Here is a 21559-nt window from a genome sequence, read left to right on the forward strand (position 1 = left end):
ATCACCCTTATTGGAGCAGCTTGCCAAAGCCCTCTATCCTGGACCAGTCTTTCAATGTGTCCCCAGGTATAGCCTATCTCCGAAGATCCTTCTTCTTCCAGGGATGAGGTACCTGGTGCTTTTGTTGGTGTCTCTGTAGAACTGGATTTTTACAGGATGGGGTTGCCAGCTCCTTGCTCAAATCTTTTCCTTTCGCAGCCAGGCTTGGGACCATCCATAGCAGAGTTCCATGCGGGGTTCTCCCAACATAATCCTTGGATCGTGTTGGTCATTCACACAAATGACACATTTCACTGTATGTTTCAATATTTCAATGTGATGTACATGTGACAAAGGACCAGTATCCGTGCTGTAGTGCTCTGTGACTCTATGTTTAGTCTCCCTCCATTAACCTCACCCAAATGTTGTGTTGAAGGAGTCACCTGTTTCTGAACTAAGACTGATTGTCAGTCATTGCAAAACATGAATGCATCATGCTATTGTGTGTCTGTCTTACAAGAACTTTCCTCCACCCAAATCTCCCACACCCTCCCCATACCCAAGGCTTACCAATTTATTGGTAGCTCCTTCTGGCAGTAAACCAGTTTACGTAATTCTTTTACCCAGATTGAAATTAATATTATGTCTCAGTGATTTCTCTACCCTTGGGTGTTTTTGGCAATGAATGAAACCATGTGAACTCCTAATCGGGGCTTTTATTTACAGGAGCTTTGCCCTCTGAGTCAGGATCAGGACTTTATAAATACAGTCTAATTTCCCCGAAAGTGGAATTGTTGCTTCATTCTATTACTGTGGCAGAAGAGTCAGCCTTCGATCCTGCTGCCAGTGAAGGATATAACAGTTAGTGCCTCTGAGGTGTGCTTCCCACAAGTATACAGGTAGGACAATCTCTGTTGGCTCTCTTGATCACCATGTGAAACACAAAAAGAAAAAATGTATAAGAATAAAAGAGGCTTTTAGACCAGCAAAAGTTTTACTTTTTGATAAATCTCAACCCCTATCCATTTCCTCCTCTTCTCCACATAACCCTAATCCTACCTATCAACCTATTGAACGCTGGTGAACGCAGCAGGCCAGGCAGCATCTCTAGGAAGAGGTACAGTCGACGTTTCAGGCCGAGACCCTTCGTCAGGACTAACTGAAGGAAGAGTTAGTAAGAGATCTTAAAGTGGGAGGGGGAGGGGGAGATCCAAAATGATAGGAGAAGACAGGAGGGGGATGGATGGAGTCAAGAGCTGGACAGGTGATTGGCAAAAGGGATATGAGAGGATCATGGGACAGAAGGCCCAGGGAGAAGGAAAAGGGGGAGGGGGGGAAAAACCCCAGAGGATGGGCAAGGAGTATAGTCAGAGGGACAGGGGGAGAAAAAGGAGTGAGAGAAAGAATGTGTGTATATAAATAAATAACGCATGGGGTACGAGGGAGAGGTGGGGCATTAGCAGAAGTTAGAGAAGTCAATGTTCATGCCATCAGGTTGGAGGCTACCCAGACGGAATATAAGGTGTATAATATTTATATAAACATTGACTTCTCTAACTTCCGCTAATGCCCCACCTCCCCCTCGTACCCCATCCATTATTTGTTTTTATTCACACATTCTTTCTCTCTCTGTCTCTCCTTTTTCTCCCTCTGTCCCTCTGACCATACCCCTTGCCCATCCTCTAGCGTTTTTCCCCCCCTTCCCCTTTTCCTTCTCCCTGGGCCTCCTGTCCCATGATCCTCTCATATCCCTTTTGCCAATCACCTGTCCAGCTCTTGGCTCCATCCCTCCCCCTCCCGTCTTCTCCTATCATTTCGGATCTCCCCCTCCCCCTCCCACTTTCAAATCTCCTACTAGCTCTTCCTTCAGTTAGTCCGGACGAAGGGTCTCAGCCTGAAACATCGACTGTACCTCTTCCTAGAGATGCTGCCTGGCCTGCTGCGTTCATCAGCAACTTTGATGTGTGCTGTTCGAATTTCCAGCATCTGCAGAATTCCTCATGTTTACTATCAACCTATTCTTCATATTTATCAATCCCCCTTTTTCACTTATCTTTAAATATCACATACTCATTATCACCCTCTATCCCTAATGTCATGTCTCCCTTACACCAATTCATCCTGCCAACTCACCTTCTCAGCATATTCCAATCTCAACATTCCTTCACCACTGCTGAGGTCTAATAGTACACTTGTTGATTGACTTTGGTGGACTCTGCTGGGTGGCTGGGTGACCCAGTCTTTGCAAAGTAGTGGCACTGCAAAGACCATGGTAAACTTACTTCAGCATTGTAAATGGAGCAGCCGGTATGGAACACAGAAGCAGAGAATGAAGAACTACCTCAGTGTTGTAGAATACCTATACTGATGACACTCACCTAATCCTTGTCACCACTCTATCACTCCTCCCAGATTCTCAATCCATTACCCTCCCCCACCTACACACCTTCCTCCTCACCTGCTTTCACCTATCACTTCCCAACTTGCATGCTTACCTACACCCCCCCAAACACACACACACACACTTCTTTTTCTCCCTCATTTCTTTTCAGTCCTGATAAAGAGTTTTAGCCTGAATTGTGAACTCTTTATTCCTCTCCATAGATGATGCTTGATCTGCTGAGTTCCTCCAACATTTTGTATTTGTTGCTCTGGATTTCTAGCATCTGCAGAATCTCTTGATTTTCCTCTATAAGTCCTTCCACTCTTCAAATTGTTGGACTGTCTATCCAACATTCTGTGCAGATGAGCAGAAACTTAGTCAAACTAAATGCCTTTAGGAGCAATCCCAACGTTTTTGCTCTCCACCAGAGACTTTTCCTGATTTACTGACTCAGTTGCTTTCCCTCAAAGGAGATTGAAGCTGAACCAGTCTGTTGTCATTTTTCACTCCTTGCTGTGGAAGTTCAGAGCCTCGGACTGTACATCTGCCACTTTAACTAGACAGCTTATTTCCATCTCGATAACATTATTCAACTTAACCCTTAAACTTGCTCATCAGCTGCTGAAACGTAGTCATATTATTACTTAGATTTGACTATTCCAAAGGGTGATCGTGTTCCGTTTGGTGTAAAGCAGAGGTTAGTTAGCTGCCTATCTCTATTATATCCTGTTTACCCCAGAGCTCACTGACATAGAATATTTCTAACCAAACTACAATTTTAAATTTCTCCACCAGAGCCACATCCTATCTATATGCTCTCGTCCAATTTAATCTCCTGTGATAACGATCTTCTGCAAATTTTCACCTCTTAAGCTTCACCTGTTTTACCTTCTCTGCTCAATGTGTGAAGTTCAAAGTAAATTTATTATCAAAGTATAAACATGTCACCAAATACAACCCTGAGATTCATTCCCTTGTGTGCACACTTAATAAATCCAATAGCCCTAATTGTCAAATGTATATTCAGCTGGCCAGGTCTTCATTTCTTGAATTCCCTCCTGATGCCCCTTCGCCTCTCTAACTTTCCCTTCCTCGCCACCAACTTGTCCACTATAATTTCCTTATGTGATAGTGTAATTTTCTTTGATTTTACTCCCCTAATTTGGCCTAGGATATTTCAATACCTTAACAGTATTCATGTGTTTGAAATATAGCATTAATGTGGGGATTCTTCTGATTTGGTGAACAGGATGGAACATTAACTCTTCATTAGCTAAAGTTTGGTACAAGTAAGTCTGGCATCCATTTCACACCATTTTCAAAAGGTAAGTTCTTCTTCTTCTATTGCCCAGTATGCCGCTGACATTTAGGGCAGCAATGAAAGTCCTCCATCACTGACCCATTCACGGCTTCCTCCCAGTTTACTGTCAGTCATGCAAGTCCCGGGTGGAGACTCAGGAATACTGTCACACACAGATGTAGGAGGATTCTTCATTGCTGGTTCTGTAACGGTTTTGTTTGACTAGTCAAGCTTGTTAGCCCAGAGCTAAACCCTTGAACCTGGAGAACCAGTGGACCACTTTTAGTCCGGCCTCTACTCTTTGACCTGTTTGGCTTTGATAATCCTACAAAGATGCAAGCCTCCAAGCCCTATGACAAGGTTGTGGTCCTCTTGGAAGAAAGGTAAGTGACAGATTGATATTCACCTATGCTATTACCCACATTCAGTCAAACATGGATCACAGAATGGAACAGGATAGAAATTTTAAAAATCTGAATCTTTTTAAAGAAATAATTAATAGACATTTTGTTTATTGTTGGCCAATGGAATCCTGACAAACCAATAAATCTAAGGTCCAAAGAGATACGTTTGCTGTGTCTTCAGCAAGAAGGAGAGGTTGCAACCCATGTTGACTACTGGAAGGGGTTATCCCTCAAATTCTGGTTGCAGCTGATCTTTGGACATTTCTGTGGAGAAGTGTAACGCAGGTAGGATGCACTGCTCCTAAGCATGGCAAATGAAGTCATTCACAGGTAGGGTTGCCAACTTCCTCACTCTCAAATAAGGGACAAAAGTAGCAGTCAAATACGGGACGCTTGTACTTACCCTGAGAAAGACTACCATGACCATGAAGCCTTGCGCGGGCACCTGTATACAGGCCGATTTTTTTCTACAAATTGGTTTTGGCTTAATCTTCCCGATTCTGTGAAAGTGAAACTACACTATACATACATTATTTCTACTTTATATAGGCTGTGTATTTATCATATCATTCCTGCTTTTACTATATGTTTGTGTTATTTTAGGTTTATGTGTTATTTGGTATGATTTGCTAGGTTACTTTTTGGGTCTGGGAACACTCAAAAATGTTTCCCATATAAATTAATGGTAATTGCTTCTTCGCTTTACGCAATTTCAGTTTACGAACGGTTTCATAGGAACGCTCTACCTTAGCGGGGGAAATATGGGACGAAGGCGGTCCTGTATGGGACAAACCAATTTAGCCCAATATACGGGACGTCCCGGCTAATACAGGACAGTTGGCAACCCTATTCACAAGTCCAAGCTGATGACAGGCTGTTTAACCTGACCATCTTCCCAGGTTATCTGTAAGCCTGTGCACGTCCGAAGAATTGCTGATGGGGTCCTCCAGAACAACTGGGACATTTCATAACAGATGGGCACCACAGAGTCTGGAGATTTTCCTAAATGCGACAAACATTTTCTTTTTAATTACATTTAGAAATCAAGTTAATAAAGTTGCATTGGAAAAACTGGAAATTTCAACCTTTTTTTTCCCAAAAGGCTACCACAAAGGGAATACACTGATTAAAATAAATTACAATTTTAAGTCTGTAGGTTTTTGCAAATAAAAATGGCAGATGTGTTTTATGTTAAAGAAAATCCATAACAACTCATTTATTGTACTCAAAACACTGAACACGAAGTGCAGTAACAGTACTTTACAGATGTAATGCCCTGGTTCATATTTTTTACTGTTAACGCTGTTCTGGCCAAGCTGCTTGTTTGGGTTACTGTTGGAGGTAAGAGATAGGAGAAATATCTGCCATCCAATTAGGATGGCTGGATTTAGGGGAGGTTTCTCCGGTGGGAGGAACACTAAGGTTGGATCTGGGGCTTTTGTTCGAGAGGAGATGAAGAGAGAAGACGCTGGAGAGAGGAGGATGTAGGTTTTGACCCGGAGCGGAGTTATGATTCGCCAAAGCCTGGGGTGAGATTAATGGAGGGTCGGTGGCAGGGAAACTGTGAGCTCCATTAGACAGTTTCATTAAAATGGGCTCTTTTCCTTTTTTTGTTCTTTCTTTACTAACCCTTCAGTCATTTCAAAAATTATAAAGCTGGGGACGTCACCTGATGACGTGAGATTGAGACGTGTGAATCCAGCTCTCCCGTACAAAATCAAAGTACCGTTTAAACAAAGCAAAGTTAATAAATACTTTCCGAAAACTACTTATAAACTTCTCAAGATTATTTTACGAGAGCCTTGTAAATCGCAACAGAAGAAGTCTGCCGTTGTGAAGTCGCCGCGAGACGGGAAGAAAAAAAGGCCTACTGCAGCGATGGATCCTCGGACTCAGGTTGGATCTCCTTCGGAGGAGACACGTTTTATCTCTGGCGTGAAGGACAGGGAGCAATAGCGGCGGTAGCGGTCCCGGGGAAGAAGATGCCGGAACTACGCGTGCGCAAAAAAGTAGGCATGCGCATATCGATACAACTCAAACTACAAGAACCGACGGCCACTGCAAGCGAAAGTGACTCAGAGTCAGAATCGGGATTCCGCAGAGAACACAGATGAAGAAGAGGAGGAAGAATTGGAAGAGACTAAAAGTAAAGGATATGATGGCGACATAAAAGAGGCTTTATTGCAAGTAATGATTGAATTAAAAGGAGTAAAAATAGAGATTAGAAACATGAAGCTCAGCTATGATAAAGCTATGAGAAGACAGGAGAAAATGGATAAGGAACTTCAAAAGTTGGAAAGAACAATGGAGCATATTAATGACAGAGTGGAAAAAACAGAAAGTGATATGCTTGTCTGGAAAATGGAAAGAAATGGACTGTTGGAAAAAGTGGATGTGCTGGAAAATTTTAGTAGACAAAATAATATGAAGATTGTTGGTCTTAAAGAAGGTGTAGAGGGAGACAATCCAATAGAATTTTTTCAAAGATGGATCCCAGAAACTTTGCAAATGAAAGAGGAAGACCGATCAATTGAAATTGAACGGCCACATAGAGCTCTAAGACCAAAACCTAGCTGTTGAGCCCACTAGGGGATCGGCTGTATTGGATTGGGTATTGTGCAATGAACCAGAGGTGATTAGAGAGATTGAGGTGAAGGAACCCTTAGGAGGCAGTGATCATAACATGATTGAGTTCACTGTGAAATTTGAAAAAGAGAAGCCGAAATCTGATGTGTCGGTATTTCAGTGGAGTAAAGGAAATTACAGTGGCATGAGAGAGGAATTGGCCAAAGTTGACTGGAAAGTGACACTGGCGGGAAAGACGGCAGAGCAGCAGTGGCTGGAGTTTATGGGAGCAGTGAGGAAGGTGCATGACAGGTATATTCCAAAAAAGAAGAAATTTTCGAGTGGAAAAAGGATGCAACCGTGGTTGACAAGAGAAGTTAAAGCCAAAGTTAAAGCAAAGGAGAGGACATACAAGGAAGCCAAGATTAGTGGGAAGACAGAGAATTGGGAAGTTTTTAAAACCTTACAAAAGGAAACCAAGAAAGTCATTAAGAGGGAAAAGATTAACTATGAAAGGAAGTTAGCAAATAATATCAAAGAGGATACTAAAAGCTTTTTCAAGTATATAAGGAGTAAAAAACAGGTGAGAGTAGATAGAGGACCGATAGAAAATGATGCTGGAGAAATTGTAATGGGAGATAAGGAGATGGCAGAGGAACTGAACGAGTATTTTGCATCAGTCTTCACTGAGGAAGACATCAGTATACGAGACACTCAAGGGTGGCAGGGAAGAGAAGTGTGCGCAGTCACAATTACGGCAGAGAAAGTACTCAGGAAGCTGAATAGTCTAAAGGTAGATAAATCTCCCAGACCAGATGGAATGCACCCTCGTGTTGTAAAGGAAGTAGCTGTGGAGATTGCGGAGGCATTAGCGATGATCTTTCAAAAGTCGATAGATTCTGGCATGGTTCTGGAGGACTGGAAGATTGCAAATGTCACTCCACTATTTAAGAAGGGGGCAAGGAAGCAAAACGGAAATTATAGACCTGTTAACTTGACATCGGTGGTTGGGAAGTTGTTGGAGTCTATTGTCAAGGATGAGGTTACAGAGTACCTGGAGGCATATGACAAGATAGGCAGAACTCAGCATGGATTCCTTAATGGAAAATCCTGCCTGACAAACCTATTACAATTTTTTGAGGAAATTACAAGTAGGCTAGACAAGGGAGATGCAGTGGATGTTGTATATTTGGATTTTCAGAAGGCCTTTGACAAGGTGCCACACATGAGGCTACTCAACAAGATAAGAGCGCATGGAATTATGGGAAAGTTACATACGTGGATAGAGCGTTGGCTGATTGGCAAGAAACAGAGAGTGGGAATAAAGGGATCCTATTCTGGTTGGCTGCCGGTTACTAGTGGTGTTCCACAGGGGTCCGTGTTGGGGCCGCTTCTTTTTACATTGTACATCAACGATTTAGATTATGGAATAGATGGCTTTGTGGCTAAGTTTGCTGACAATACAAAGATAGGTGGAGGGGCCGATAGCACTGAGGAAACGGAAAATCTGCAGAGAGACTTGGATAGATTGGAAGAATGGGCAGAGAAGTGGCAAATGGAATACAATGTTGGAAAGTGTATGGTTATGCACTTTAGCAGAAAAAATAAATGGGAAGACTATTATTTAAATGGGGAAAGAATTCAAAATTCTGAGATGCAATGGGACTTGAGAGTCCTCGTACAGGATACCCTTAAAGTTAACCTCCAGGTTGAGTCGGTAGTGAAGAAGGTGAATGCAATGTTGGCATTCATTTCTAGAGGAATAGTGTATAGGAGCAGGGATGTGATGTTGAGGCTCTATAAGGTGCTGGTGAGACCTCACTTGGAGTACTGTGGGCAGTTTTGGTTTCCTTATTTAAGAAAGGGTGTGCTGACGTTGGAGAGGGTACAGAGAAGATTCACTAGAATGATTTCGGGAATGAGAGGGTTAACATATGAGGAACGTTTGTCTGCTCTTGGACTGTATTCCTTGGAGTTTAGAAGAATGAGGGGAGACCTCATAGAAACATTTCAAATGTTGAAAGGCATAGACGGGTGGATGTGGCAAAGTTGTTTCCCATGATGGGGGAGTCTAGTACAAGAGGGCATGACTTAAGGATTGAAGGGCACCCATTCAGAACAGAGATGCGAATAAATTTTTTTAGTCAGAGGGTGGTGAATCTGTGGAATTTGTTGCCACGGGCAGCAGTGGAGGCCAAGTCATTGGGTGTATTTAAGGCAGAGATTGATAGGTATCTGAGTAGCCAGGGCATCAAAGGTTATGGTGAGAAGGCGGGGGAGTGGGACTAAATGGGAGAATAGATCAGCTCATGATAAAGTGGCGGAGCAGACTCGATGGGCTGAATGGCTGACTTCTGCTCCTTTGTCTTATGGTCTTATGATCAATATCCACGATCAATTTTAATAAAATGTTTAGATTTCAAGATAAAGAAAAGATTCTACGGGCGGCTGCTCAAGCTGCCAAGAATAGAAAAGGGCCATTGATGACAGAAGGGAACAATTTTTTTCTACCCTGATATAAGTTATGAACTTTTGAAGAGAAGGAAGAAATTCAACCCAGTGAAAAAAGTCCGATGGGATCATGGTTATCAATTTATACTGCGCTATCCTGCAACCTTGAAGATTTTTTTGGCTGCCAGAGAAAAAAGATTTTTTGACGACTACCAGAAAGTGGAGGAGTTTGTGCGAGATTCTTTGAAGATACAAGAACAAACCCAGGGGAGTGAGCTGGATGATTAAAGATGAAGGTTTTGTCAAGGAATAGACTTGGCGGATTTTTAAAGGCGAAAGAATATATAAATATTATATGATAGAGGGGAAGAAAGGTTAAAGTTTGAAGAATATTAGTTGGGAATAGTGACATTAATTTTTCTATATATACAATTTTTTTGTTACGGAGGAGCTGGAAGAAATACTGACCAATCGCTACGGAATTCATGTGTGCAAGCGTGGCTATAGCCACGACCCGCAAAATGGAGGTGGGGTAGTGTTGTGCTTTTTTAAATTCACAACATTAGTAGCGGGGTATTTTGTTGTTTTTCTTTCTTTCTTTTTGCCTGGAAGATTGGGAGGGAAACACATAGCAACATGGTGAAGTTTAAAGAGATTCCCCAAGGAATCTCTTTAAGTAATGTTTTAGATTGGAGTAACTTTGTTAAGAATAATGACTAATTTATTGAATTTTTTGAGTTTTAATATTAATGGGCTTAATGGACCGGTGAAAAGAAAAAGAACCTTACCACATATTAATAAAATGAAGGTGGATTTAGCCTTCTTACAGGGAACGCATTTAACAGAAACAGAACATCAGAAACTAAAGAGAGATTGGGTGGGTAGTGTTGTTGCAGCCTCATTTAATTCAAAAGCGAGAGGAGTAGCAATTTTGATTAATAAAACGTTACCAATTAGAATACAAAATGTAATAACCGATTCTGCGGGGAGATATGTGATTATACACGTCAACTTTTTTCTGAATTATGGACTCTCATGAATATTTAGGCACCAAATGAAAATGATGAAAAATTCATACAAGAAGCTTTTTTGAATTTGGCTGATGCACGTGAAAAGATAGTAATAGGAGGGGATTTTAATTTTTGCCTAGACCCAGTCTTAGATAGATCAACTAAGGCTGTCACAAAATCGAAGGTAGTAAAACTAACTTTATCATTGATGAAAGATTTAAATTTGATTGATATATGGAGGAGAATTAATCCCAAAGAAAGAGACTATTCGTTCTATTCTCATAGACACAACATTTACTCAAGGATAGATTTTTTCCTATTATCAATGAATATTCAACACAGAGTGAAAAATATGGAATATAAAGCAAGAATATTGTCAGATCGTTCTTCTTTATTAATAACAATAATAATGACTGATAAGGAAGAAATGACTTATAGATGGAGATTTAATTCAACATTATTAAAACCTCAAGATTTTTGTGATTTTATGAAAAAACAGATCCAATTTTTTTTGGATACAAACTCTCATTCAGTGGATGATAAATTTATACTATGGGATGCAATGAAAGCATATTTGAGGGGTCAGATAATAAGTTATTTGAGTAAAATTAAGAAAGAATATATGGCCGAACTAGATCAATTGGAAAAAGAGATTACAAAATTAGAAAAAGAATCTCAAAGACATATGACAGAAGAAAAACGAAGACAACTTGTCAATAAGAAGTTACAATATAATACGCTTCAGACATATAGAATGGAAAAAGTAATTATGAGAACTAAGCAAAGGTATTATGAGTTAGGTGAGAGAGCACACAAAATTCTTGCCTGGCAGTTGAAAACAGAACAAGCTTCCAAAACGATAAATTCAATTAGAACAAGTGCAAATAAAATTACTTATAAACCTTTTGAAATTAATGAAACCTTCAAAAGTTTCTATTCTGAATTATATCAATCGGAATCACAAAATGATGTTAATGAGATAGAAAGGTTTTTATCAAAAGTAACTCTTCCAAAATTGAATTCGGAAGAACAGAAGGGATTAGATATGCCTTTTACATTAAAAGAGGTTGAAGAAGCTTTCGGATCACTCCAAAGTAATAAATCTCCAGGAGAGGGTGATTTTCCACCTGAATTTTATAAAAAGTTTAAAGATTTATTGTTTCCTCCTTTAATGGAGTTAATACGCCAAGTGGAAAAAATACATAAACTCCCAGAATCTTTTTCAACAGCGATTGTAATAGTATTGCCAAAAAAAATAGAGATCCTTTAAAACCAGCATCATATAGGCCTATTTCTTTGTTGGACACGGATTATAAAATAATAGCAAAAATTTTATGGAATAGATTATCTAAATATTTACCAAAATTATACATATGGATCAAACAGGATTTATTAAAAATAGACAATTGGCAGATAATGTAACTGGGCTACTCAGTATAATTCATTTGGCTCAAAAAAGGGAGGGGATGAGTATAGTAGCTTTGGATGCAGAAAAAGCATTCGATAGATTGAAATGGGATTTTTTATTTGAAGTATTAGAAAAATGTGGGTTAGGAACACCTTTTATAAACTGGATTAAAACTTTAAATACTAACCCTAATGCTAAAGTAGTGACAAATACTCAAATTTCAACACCATTCCAGTTAAAAAGGTCAACTAGACAAGGTTGTCCATTATCACCTGCTTTATTTGTACTGGCAATACAGCCATTAGCAGAACTAACTAGAATTGATCCAGATATTAAGGGTTTTAGAATTAATCAGGAGGAGTATAAAATTAACCTATTTGCTGATGATGTTTTGATTTACTTAACAAACCCACAGCATTCGTTACATAAATTATCTTCTAGATTGGATGAATATGGGAAAGTATCAGGGTATAAAATAAATTGGGATAAAAGTGAAATTTTACCTCTTACTATAGGAGACTATAGCCAATGTCGATTAACAACCCAATTTAGATGGCAGGTAAATGGCATAAAGTATTTAGGTATAAGACTTAATAATGATGTAAAGAATTTATATAAATTTAATTATTTACCGCTATTGAAAAAAATTCAAGAAGATCTTGACAAATGGATGATACTACCAATAACATTAGTGGGTAGAGTCAGTGTTGTAAAAATGAATATATTTCCTAGATTACAGTATTTGTTTCAAACATTACCAATATAATTGCCGCAGAAATTTTTTCAAGAATTAAATAAATGTGTGAGAAAATTTCTTTGGAAAGGTAAGATGTCAAGAATATCATTGGAAAAATTGACATGGAAATTTGAGTTAGGAGGGTTTATAACTTCCAAACTTTAAGAATTATTATAAAGCAAATCAAATTAGATTTATTGCATCTTTCTTTGATGAACGAAAACCGGCATGGATTAGAATAGAATTAGATAAGATAGGAGAAAATACACCTGAAGATTTTATATATAAATGGGAATCTAAATGGATACGGGAAAAGAAAGAATCTCCTATATTAAAACATTTGATTGATCTATGGAATAAGATAAATGTTGATAATGAAATAAAGAAATCTTTATTAGCAAGGAGACCTTTGTTCCAAAACAGACTTATTCCTTTTACAATGGATAATCAACTTTTATATAATTGGTAACAAAAAGGGATTAGATCTATAGGAGACTGTTATGAACGAGGTATGGTGATGTCATTTGAACAACTAAAGAATAAATATAAAATATCAAATAACACTTTGTTTTGTTACCTTCAATTAAGGGCTTACTTAAAAGACAAACTGGGTCAAACAGTGTTTTTGCCAAAACCCAATGAAATTGAAATTTTAATTCAAAAAGGAAAAATTAAAGAATTTATTTCTTGTATGTATAATGTGATTCAAAAACAGACAATTAAACAAGGAATCCACAAGTCAAAACAAAAATGGGAAACAGATCTGAATATTAATATTGATGAAACAAATTGGTCAAGGCTGTATCTTGACAGTATGACAAATACAATAAACGTTCAACTTAGATTAGTACAATATAATTTTTTACACCAATTATATATTACACCGCAAAAAATAAATAGATTAAATTCAAACTTATCTGATCAGTGTTTTCGGTGTCATCAAGAAATTGGTACTTTCTTACATTCTACTTGGTCTTGTTCTAAAATTCAACCTTTTTGGATAAATTTAAGAGTCTTATTATGTGGAACTCAACTTCCACATAACCCTGTATTATTTCTATTAGGTGATATTGAAGGGATAAAACCGAAACTTAAACTGAATAAGTATCAGAAAGAATTCATAAAAATTGCATTGGCAGTAGCCAAGAAGGCTATAGCAGTTACTTGGAAATCCGATTCGTATTTAAGTATGAATCGTTGGAACAATGAAATATCTAGTTGTATTCCACTCAAAAAAAATTACTTATAATTTAAGAGATAAATATGATACATTTTTGAATATTTGGCGCCCTTATTTACAAAAGATGGGATGGCATATTTAGTTGCTCCAATGATAAAGATATTGGTCCCTTGGGGAAAGTTATAAATAAATATACTAAAGTTATTTTGAATCCCGTGGAGCATGTGGAAACCTTCCAATATCCAGGCAGTTCTTCTTTCTTTTTCTTTTTTTCTTTTTTTTTCAGCTAGGGGTATACATTGGGGGGAAGGGTTAAGGGGAGGGGGGAGGATAGTCATTATCTTTCTATGTAATCACTTCAAAAACTCAATAAAAATTATATTAAAATAAAGAATTACGAAGCTAAATTGTTTCATTGTACGTGATGTACTGTCTGTTGATTCATGGTGCTGATTTGTAACAGTAACGAATCACGCAGCATCCACACAAACAGGCAGGCTTGGGGTGGGCTCGCGTCTCAATCTCACACGTTTGGCGAGGCCGGAGGTGGTCTTCCTTATGCAGCCGACGGAACCAGTATGTTTTGTATAATTATGTCATCACATCAGATCAGCCTGTTAAAGTGAACCCCAACGCAATGTCGACGGTTAGTCCAAAAGACTGTAAAAGATGAGTTGCCAGCAATCGGTATTTATTATGTTCAGGTGGGTGTTTTAGTAGACTCGCCACTCATGCAGCTGCAGAGTTACTGAGAGACGCTACCACATTGAAATACTTGGTGGTGTCGGCAGAGACGCCTGGCAGTGCAAATTGGGCCTCAAGACCATAAGACGTAGGGGCAGAAATAGGCAATTCAGACCATCGAATCTGCTTCACATTTCATCATGGCTAATCCTGGATCCCACTCAGCCTCATACACCTGCCTTCTCGCCATATCCTCTCATGTCCTGACCAATCAGGAAATGATCAACTTCCACCATAGGTAAACCCACGGACGTGGCATCCACCGCCTTTAGTTTTGGATAACCCTCCACAGAAAACATCTCTCCACATCCACTCCATCTAGTTCTTTCGGTATTCAGTAGGTTTCAATGAGATCCCTCCGCATTCTTCTCATTTCCAGTGAGTACAGGCACAAAGCTGCCAAACACTCCTCATATGTTAACCCCTTCTTTCCCAAAATCATCCTCGTGAACCTCCTCTGGACTCTCTCCAATGACAACACATCCTTTCTGAGATATGGGGCTCAGAACTATTGACAATACTCCAAAGTGTGGCCTGACTAATGTCTTATAAAGGCTCAGCATTATGTGCTTAACAGTTGGAGAGGGGTTCTTTTCATGAAATTCTGCATCCTTTTTTCTCCAAATGTACCTTTGCTCATTGCGGCCAGAGAGTTATATTTTAACTTCATCAGTCCACAGGATTTTTTCCATAATGCATCAGGCTTGTTTAGATGTTCCTTTGAACCTTTTGAATAGAACTTCTTGGCAGCAATGAGCAAAGGTATGTTTGGAGAAAAAAGGGTGCAGAATTTCATGAAAAGAACACCCCTCCAACTGTTAAGCACGGGGGTGGATGGATCATGCTTTGGGCTTGTGTTGCAGCCAGTGGCACAGGGAACACTTACTGGTAGAGGGAAGAATGAATTCAATCAAATACCAGCAAATTCTGGAAGCAAACATCACACCGTCTGTAAAAAAGCCGAAGATGAAAAGAGGATGGCTTCTACAACAGGATAATGAACCTAAACACACCTCAAAATTCACAATGGACTACCTCAAGAGGTGCAAGCTGAAGGTTTTGCCATGGCCCTCAGAGTCCCCTGACCTAAACATCATCGAGAATCTGTGGATAGACCTCAAAAGAGCAGTGCATGCAAGACGGCCCAAGAATCTCACAGAACTAGAAGCCTTTTGCAAGGAAGAATGGGTGAAAATCCCCCAAACAAGAATTGAAAGACTCTTAGCTGGCTACAAAAGGCGTTTATAAGCTGTGATACTTTCCAAAGGGGGTGCTACTTAGTACTGCCATGCAGGGTGCCCAAACTTTTGCTTTGGGCCCTTTTCCTTTTTTGTTATTTTGAAACTGTAAAAGATGGAAATAAAAACGTAATCTTGCTTAAAATGTTAAAGAAATGTGTCATCTTTAACTTTATGCCTTTTGGAAATCAGTTCATCTTTTACTGGCTTAGCTATTCACAGTAACAGAAATTTTGCCCAGGGGTGCCCAAACTTTTGCATGCCACTATACCTTATGTAATTACATCATTGCGTCAGACCAGCCTCTTGAAGTGTTGGTAGCTGTGAATTATGTACGTTTCCACCAATTACATTACCTTACAAGTCAATCTACTAAATCTATCGACAACTGCTTTCTGATATTACCAGGCCAGGGCTTGTTTTTTCGGTTTAAATTAATTTAATTGACAAAGAGAATTGTATCAATTTACAAAATGTTTTATCTGCAGAAGTTATCCAAATGAACCATTTTTTCTTAGTTATGACTTCATCTTAAAAGGGAATATCTTCTATGCTTCTTTCTATATTGTTGTGGCACTTAACCAGAGTCAAGAAAAGTTTTGCATTTTGTTCCCTATTGAATTCCGATTTAATACAGACGGAATAGGTTGCAGATGCTGGAATTTTGAGCAAAACACAAACTGCTGGAAAAGCTCAGCAGGTCAAGCAACATCTAAGGAGGCAAAGGAATGGTCCACATCCCAAGACAAAACCCTGCATTAGAGTTCAAACCAAAATACCGAAAACCCCTCTGCCTCTATTGATGCAGCTTGGGCAATTGAGTTTTTCTAATAGACTGATTTTTGCTCTAATTTCATACATTTCATCAAGGCCAGTTGCCCCTGTTTGGGCTTTGTAAGTAAAAAGATCACCTGTTTCTGTTGATGCCCTAACAAAAGCCTTTGGTTAACAATGCTGCTGAATGCTATATTTTGGTTTTTATGTTAAGAATAATAAAATTATGATGTTTCCATGAAACCTGGAGGAGCTATCTGTTAAAGGGGATCCAATGGGTGTAATTAACAGGTAAGTGATATATGTAGATTATTAGGGAAAGTAGTAGTTTCATGGCAAAAAATGTATGTAATAGACAATTTTATTGAAACAGCAAAGCACAGTAGTTACAGAAAACATTTCTGGTCATCAACATCATCATAGCTTGTCACACCAGACAGCCAGCCACTCTAGTGCTGTTTGGTTGATGTTGAGCCGGTCAGTCAGCTAAATCAGGTGAGAGTGGACAGTTGCGCAGAACGTGCTCAATGTTCTGCACCCTTTCGCCACACTTACAACAGGATGCACTGGTCTTTAAACCCCACTTCACCATACTGTCTCCCGTCCTACAAACTCCCGCTCTCGCTCTGTTGAGAGTGAACCACTTCCGTCTGTCAAGCAGTGCCCCGTCTGGTAACATTTCTGTGGGGTCTTGCACTGTATTGTTTGGTGGGGTTCTGGCTTCTGGTTTCTGGTCGAAGACACAAAGTGATTCTCCAAGTTTATATCGAAAGGTTGAAGAGCAAAGGTAGTGATACGTTGGTCTCTTTGTTTCAGGAGGACCTGCAGAGAATGATATCCATAAGACCATAAGACAAAGGAGCAGAAGTAGGCCATTCGGCCCATCGAGTCTGCTCCGCCATTTTATCATGAGCTGATCCATTTTATCCTATTTAGTCCCACTGCCCCGCCTTCTCACCATAACCTTTGATGCCCTGGCTACTCAGATACCTATCAATCTCTGCCTTAAATACACCCAATGACTTGGCCTCCACTGCTGCCCGTGGCAACAAATTCCATAGATTCACCACCCTCTGACTAAAAAAATTTCTTCGCATTTCTGTTCTGAAAGGGCGCCCTTCAATCCTGAAGTCATGCCCTCTCGTACTAGTCTCCCCCATCATGGGAAACAACTTTGCCACATCCACTCTGTCCATGCCTTTTAACATTCGATATGTTTCTATGAGGTCTCCCCTCATTCTTCTAAATTCCAAGGAATACAGTCCAAGAGCGGACAAACGTTCCTCATATGTTAACCCTCTCATTCCTGGAAATCAAGCTCGAATGAGAAGCATCTAGAGCAGTTTTCTCAAACTGAGTTGATTGATTAAGGCATGTTTTGTTGTCTTTGGTAGTTGAAGCAACATTTGCTGTGCTTTTGAGAACTGACTAAATGGAATCAGAATTCCTTCTCATCAGTACATTGATCTATTTTTCTTTTCAGGAAAGTGTTGAAAAAAAAAATGTGCACTGGCCAAGCACATATTAATATCTCGGAAATGATTCGGAAGAAGCGAGACAAGCAGTCTTTGAGTGCAGAAGAAATACATTACTTTGTTCAAGGTGTAACAAAGCAAACCATCCAAGAGTGCCAAATTGGTAATATCACCATATGATCTTTTGCCTCCCCTACAATTGTTCAAAATATGTACTGTATTACATGACAATTGATTACCAGAAAACATTGGAATACATCTGCTATTACTCAGTTTGGTCATAAGCCAAATGGAACTGTATAGTAAGGCCCAAGTCTGATCAATTCTTAACAAATAAAAATGACTTGACTATAATTTATATTGGAAAGTGTAGCCTGGGAGTGAGAAAGTCTACCAGAGCTCACATTATAAATGTCACTCAGTGGCTTGCTGATGGGACGTTAGAATGTAGGAACAGAAGGTGGCCATTCAGCCCTTCAAAACCATATTATAGCTAGAAAAGACCATTCATCTGCTTAGATCTTTTCCAGCTTGGTAACTAAATCATAGCCATTTAAACCATGATTTATCTTCATATCACTTGATATCCTATCCAAAAGAAACTCCATCAGACACATGTTCAGTCCTCTTAAGGCCCATTTTCTTCAGCTTTGTTAAGAAGAGAGAATTCTGGATTTATAGTACATTTTGTGAACAAAAATAGCTTCTGGTTTAATGCTGAACGGCTATTCCTCCACCAGTGCGAATAGTTTTTCTGTGTAGAAAGTATGAGTATGGAGATTGGTGACTCACCTATGACTTGCTCTGCCCAGACTTACAGACACTCAATCGTCATTCAAGTCAGCTAACCAGATACATTGGGAGAACCATCAGACCATAATTAAATACTTAATTAATACTTAAATAATTATAGCAGTCTTGAAACAGAAAGGGAAACTTGGTTCATAACTAGAAGGATTATATCCTAGCAAATGGAATTTCACATGAGCACACATGCGTGGATCTGCTTCCAACACCTGAACTAGCAGCAAATTCCAGGCACCCACCAGATCTCCTTTAAACTTTACCCCTCTCACCATAATTCCATGTCCTGTAGTATTTGATATTCCCATAGTGGGGGAAAACATTGCATCAACCTCTCAAAATTTTATATACAGTTCTTCTATCAGGTTACCCCTCAACTTTCGATGCCCAAGAGAAGACAATCCAAGTTTGTCCAACTTCTCCTTATAGCCAATGCTATCTGCCTTTTTCCCTACCCACCTCCAGCTAATTAGCCCTCCTCCAATTTAGCACTGGTGTTGGTGGTGAGTTTTCACAGAACCGACTACCGTGCTCTTTTACACTTTCCTGAGGAGGTGGGTTACCAGAGCTCATCTGTAACCTCTGAAGTCCTGTGGTCATGATTTTGAACAAGACAGGCAAAACACCATCACAAGTGAAACTAATTTGATATAATTATACTAAGTTGATTGAAGTTACCTTTAACAAGTTCCCATAACTCTTTGGCAGGAGCCATGCTAATGGCAATTCGCTTGCAGGGGATGACACAGGAGGAGACAGTGAACTTGACCAAAGAAATGAAAACTTCTGGTGTTATCCTGGAATGGCCAAAGGAGTGGTCCAGTATTGTGGTTGACAAACATTCCACGGGAGGAGTTGGTGACAAGGTCAGCCTTGTTTTGGCACCAGCCCTGGCTGCCTGTGGCTGCAAGGTAAGGGACACAGAGGCACTCAAGGAAATGGAGTAGAGTTCTGAATAAGGTAAAGATTGAAGAAGATTGAAGATGGGAGGCTGAGCAGGAGATATTGGGAGCAGCCAAGCCTGAAGGTAACTAACCAAAGTCTGGCCAAAGGTTTCAGCAGCAGATTAAGTGAGGCAGGGTGTAAGTAGACAAATTTCATGATCAGCTCAGAGACAAGCTTGCAAAATATCTGGTTCTGCCTCAAGCATTGACTACGGAGAAGGATGGAATGGTGTCCCAAGTGCTGGAAATGTATAATTAACAGTGTCATAGGCTGCCGGGAGGTTAAGAAGTGTAAGGGGTGGCCACATAGTACAGTCACAGCTACAGACAATGATCTTATAAGTATGTAAGAGCCTTTGCAATTCTGTGCTGGGCAAGAGAGATTCATGGAAAAGTACAAATCTGGACATGAAAAAGCTAGGACCTGATTTGGAAGTCAACCAGATAGAAGAATATTGGAGAAGTGAGTACAGATGGAGACGGCCCCTAGTTTACAAGGACAAAGTAGTCAAGGTTAAAGCTGTGGAAAGACGATATAATGGGAGGTTTGAAAAGGAGGGATAGGAAGTATGATCCAAGGAGAGGGCACTCAACAATATCAGTTCAGCTGATGCAAAGGGTAGAAAGATGCTCAATGCTTTTATGGTAATAATGAGATCGAAGGAGCAATAGCTGGCACTCTGACCTTGGAGAGATATGAGAAGAATTAGAACAGAATTAAGGATCAAAACAGGATCAGAGGATTAGGTTTGGTGTGAAAATGTAAGGAGGAAGTGGCAGAAAAGGTATAGGGGATAGTCTCCATCTTGTTGAAAAGGAAATCCATAAAAGAGAACATTGAACAATTTTGACTAAAGTTCTTCTCCCAAAGTGTGAATGGCCAATAGTCCATTGAAATTTGGATATTGTAAACCACTTCATATGGACACAAGAAAGGAAACTAGCAGAGGGAGACATCTCTAAGTGTAGGATGTAGGGTAGTTTAATCTTGAGCCAGTAAGTTGGTGGCACAAGAAGTCCTAGATACCAGTATACTATGGAGAAGCAAGACGTAAGGCATTTAGGAGAAACAATGAGCCTGCTGGTGTCAGGATAAGTAACAGAGTAAGGTATTTATCTCCTATATTTCCATAGTGGGACAAAACAACATATACCTATTGCCCGAAGGAGAGTAAGTGTCATTCTATCTATACCCCTCATAATTTTGTAAACTTCTTTAAGATCTATGGCTGGAAAATGGGCTAAAAATAGCAAGTGAAATTTAATGCAGACGAGTGTGAGGTGTTGTACTTTGGGATAACTAACCAGGATAGAACTTGCTCAGTGAATGGTAGGGCACTGAGAAGTATGGTAGAGCAGAGCAATCTGGGAATACAGATCCAAAAATCCTTGAAAGTACTGCCACAGAGAGATGGGATCATAAAGAGAGCTCTTGGCACATTGGCCTTCCTAAATCAAAGTATTGAGTACAGGGGTTGGGATGTTATATTGAAGTTGTACAAGGCATTGGTGAGGCCTTACTTGGAGTATTGTGTGCAGTTCTGCAGACTTACCTGCAGGAAAGATATCAATAAGATTGAAAGAGTACAGTGAAAATTTACAAGGATGCTTCTAGACTAGGACCTGCGTTATAGGGAAAGGTTAAATAGGTTAGGACTTCATTCCCTCATAATTTTATATACCTCTGTCAAATCTCCCCTCATTCTCCTACACTCTAGGGAATAAATGCAAATGCAAGCAAGCTTTTTCCACTGACGTTAGGTGAGACTATAACTGGAGGTCATGGATTTAGGGTGAAAGTTGAAATATTAGGGAGAACATGAAGGGGAACTTCTTAACTTAGAGGACGGTGAGTGGGTGGAATGACCTGCCAGTAGAGTTAGTGGATGTGGGTTCAATTTCAACATTTAAGAGAAATTTGGATAGGTACATGGATAGGGGCATATGGAGGGCTATTATCCAGGTGTAGGTCGATGGGACTAGGGAAATTAATAGTTTGACATGGACTAGATGGGCTGAAGGGCCTGTTTCTGTCCCGTAATACTGAGACTCCATCTTTCCTTATTCTCCTGCATTCCAGGGAATGGTCCTAGCCTATTCAATCTTACCCTTGTGCACTCATGGCTCACATATGGTATTTAAACACAGGCTGCCTGGCTAAAGT

General features: G+C 39.7%; 1 protein-coding gene across 5 annotated transcripts in view; it reads left to right on the plus strand.

Annotated features, from left to right (window-relative positions):
• The first annotated feature begins 788 nt into the window (after positions 1-788).
• tymp (thymidine phosphorylase) overlaps positions 789-21559 on the plus strand; it is a 49591-nt gene continuing 28820 nt past the window's right edge. For 2 of the 5 annotated variants that reach the window (XM_072241458.1, XM_072241462.1), the window contains exons 1-3: positions 5515-5595; positions 17656-17810; positions 19160-19362. In XM_072241458.1, the coding sequence (XP_072097559.1) occupies positions 5576-5595; positions 17656-17810; positions 19160-19362 (378 nt within the window). In that variant the 5' untranslated portion in view covers positions 5515-5575. Of the gene's footprint in view, positions 879-3611; positions 3688-5514; positions 5596-17655; positions 17811-19159; positions 19363-21559 lie in introns of those variants that run through there. The other 3 variants (XM_072241461.1, XM_072241460.1, XM_072241459.1) reach the window with 3 other exon arrangements.

The sequence above is a fragment of the Mobula birostris genome, chromosome 23 (assembly GCF_030028105.1).
Source record: "Mobula birostris isolate sMobBir1 chromosome 23, sMobBir1.hap1, whole genome shotgun sequence".
NCBI lineage: Eukaryota > Metazoa > Chordata > Chondrichthyes > Myliobatiformes > Myliobatidae > Mobula > Mobula birostris.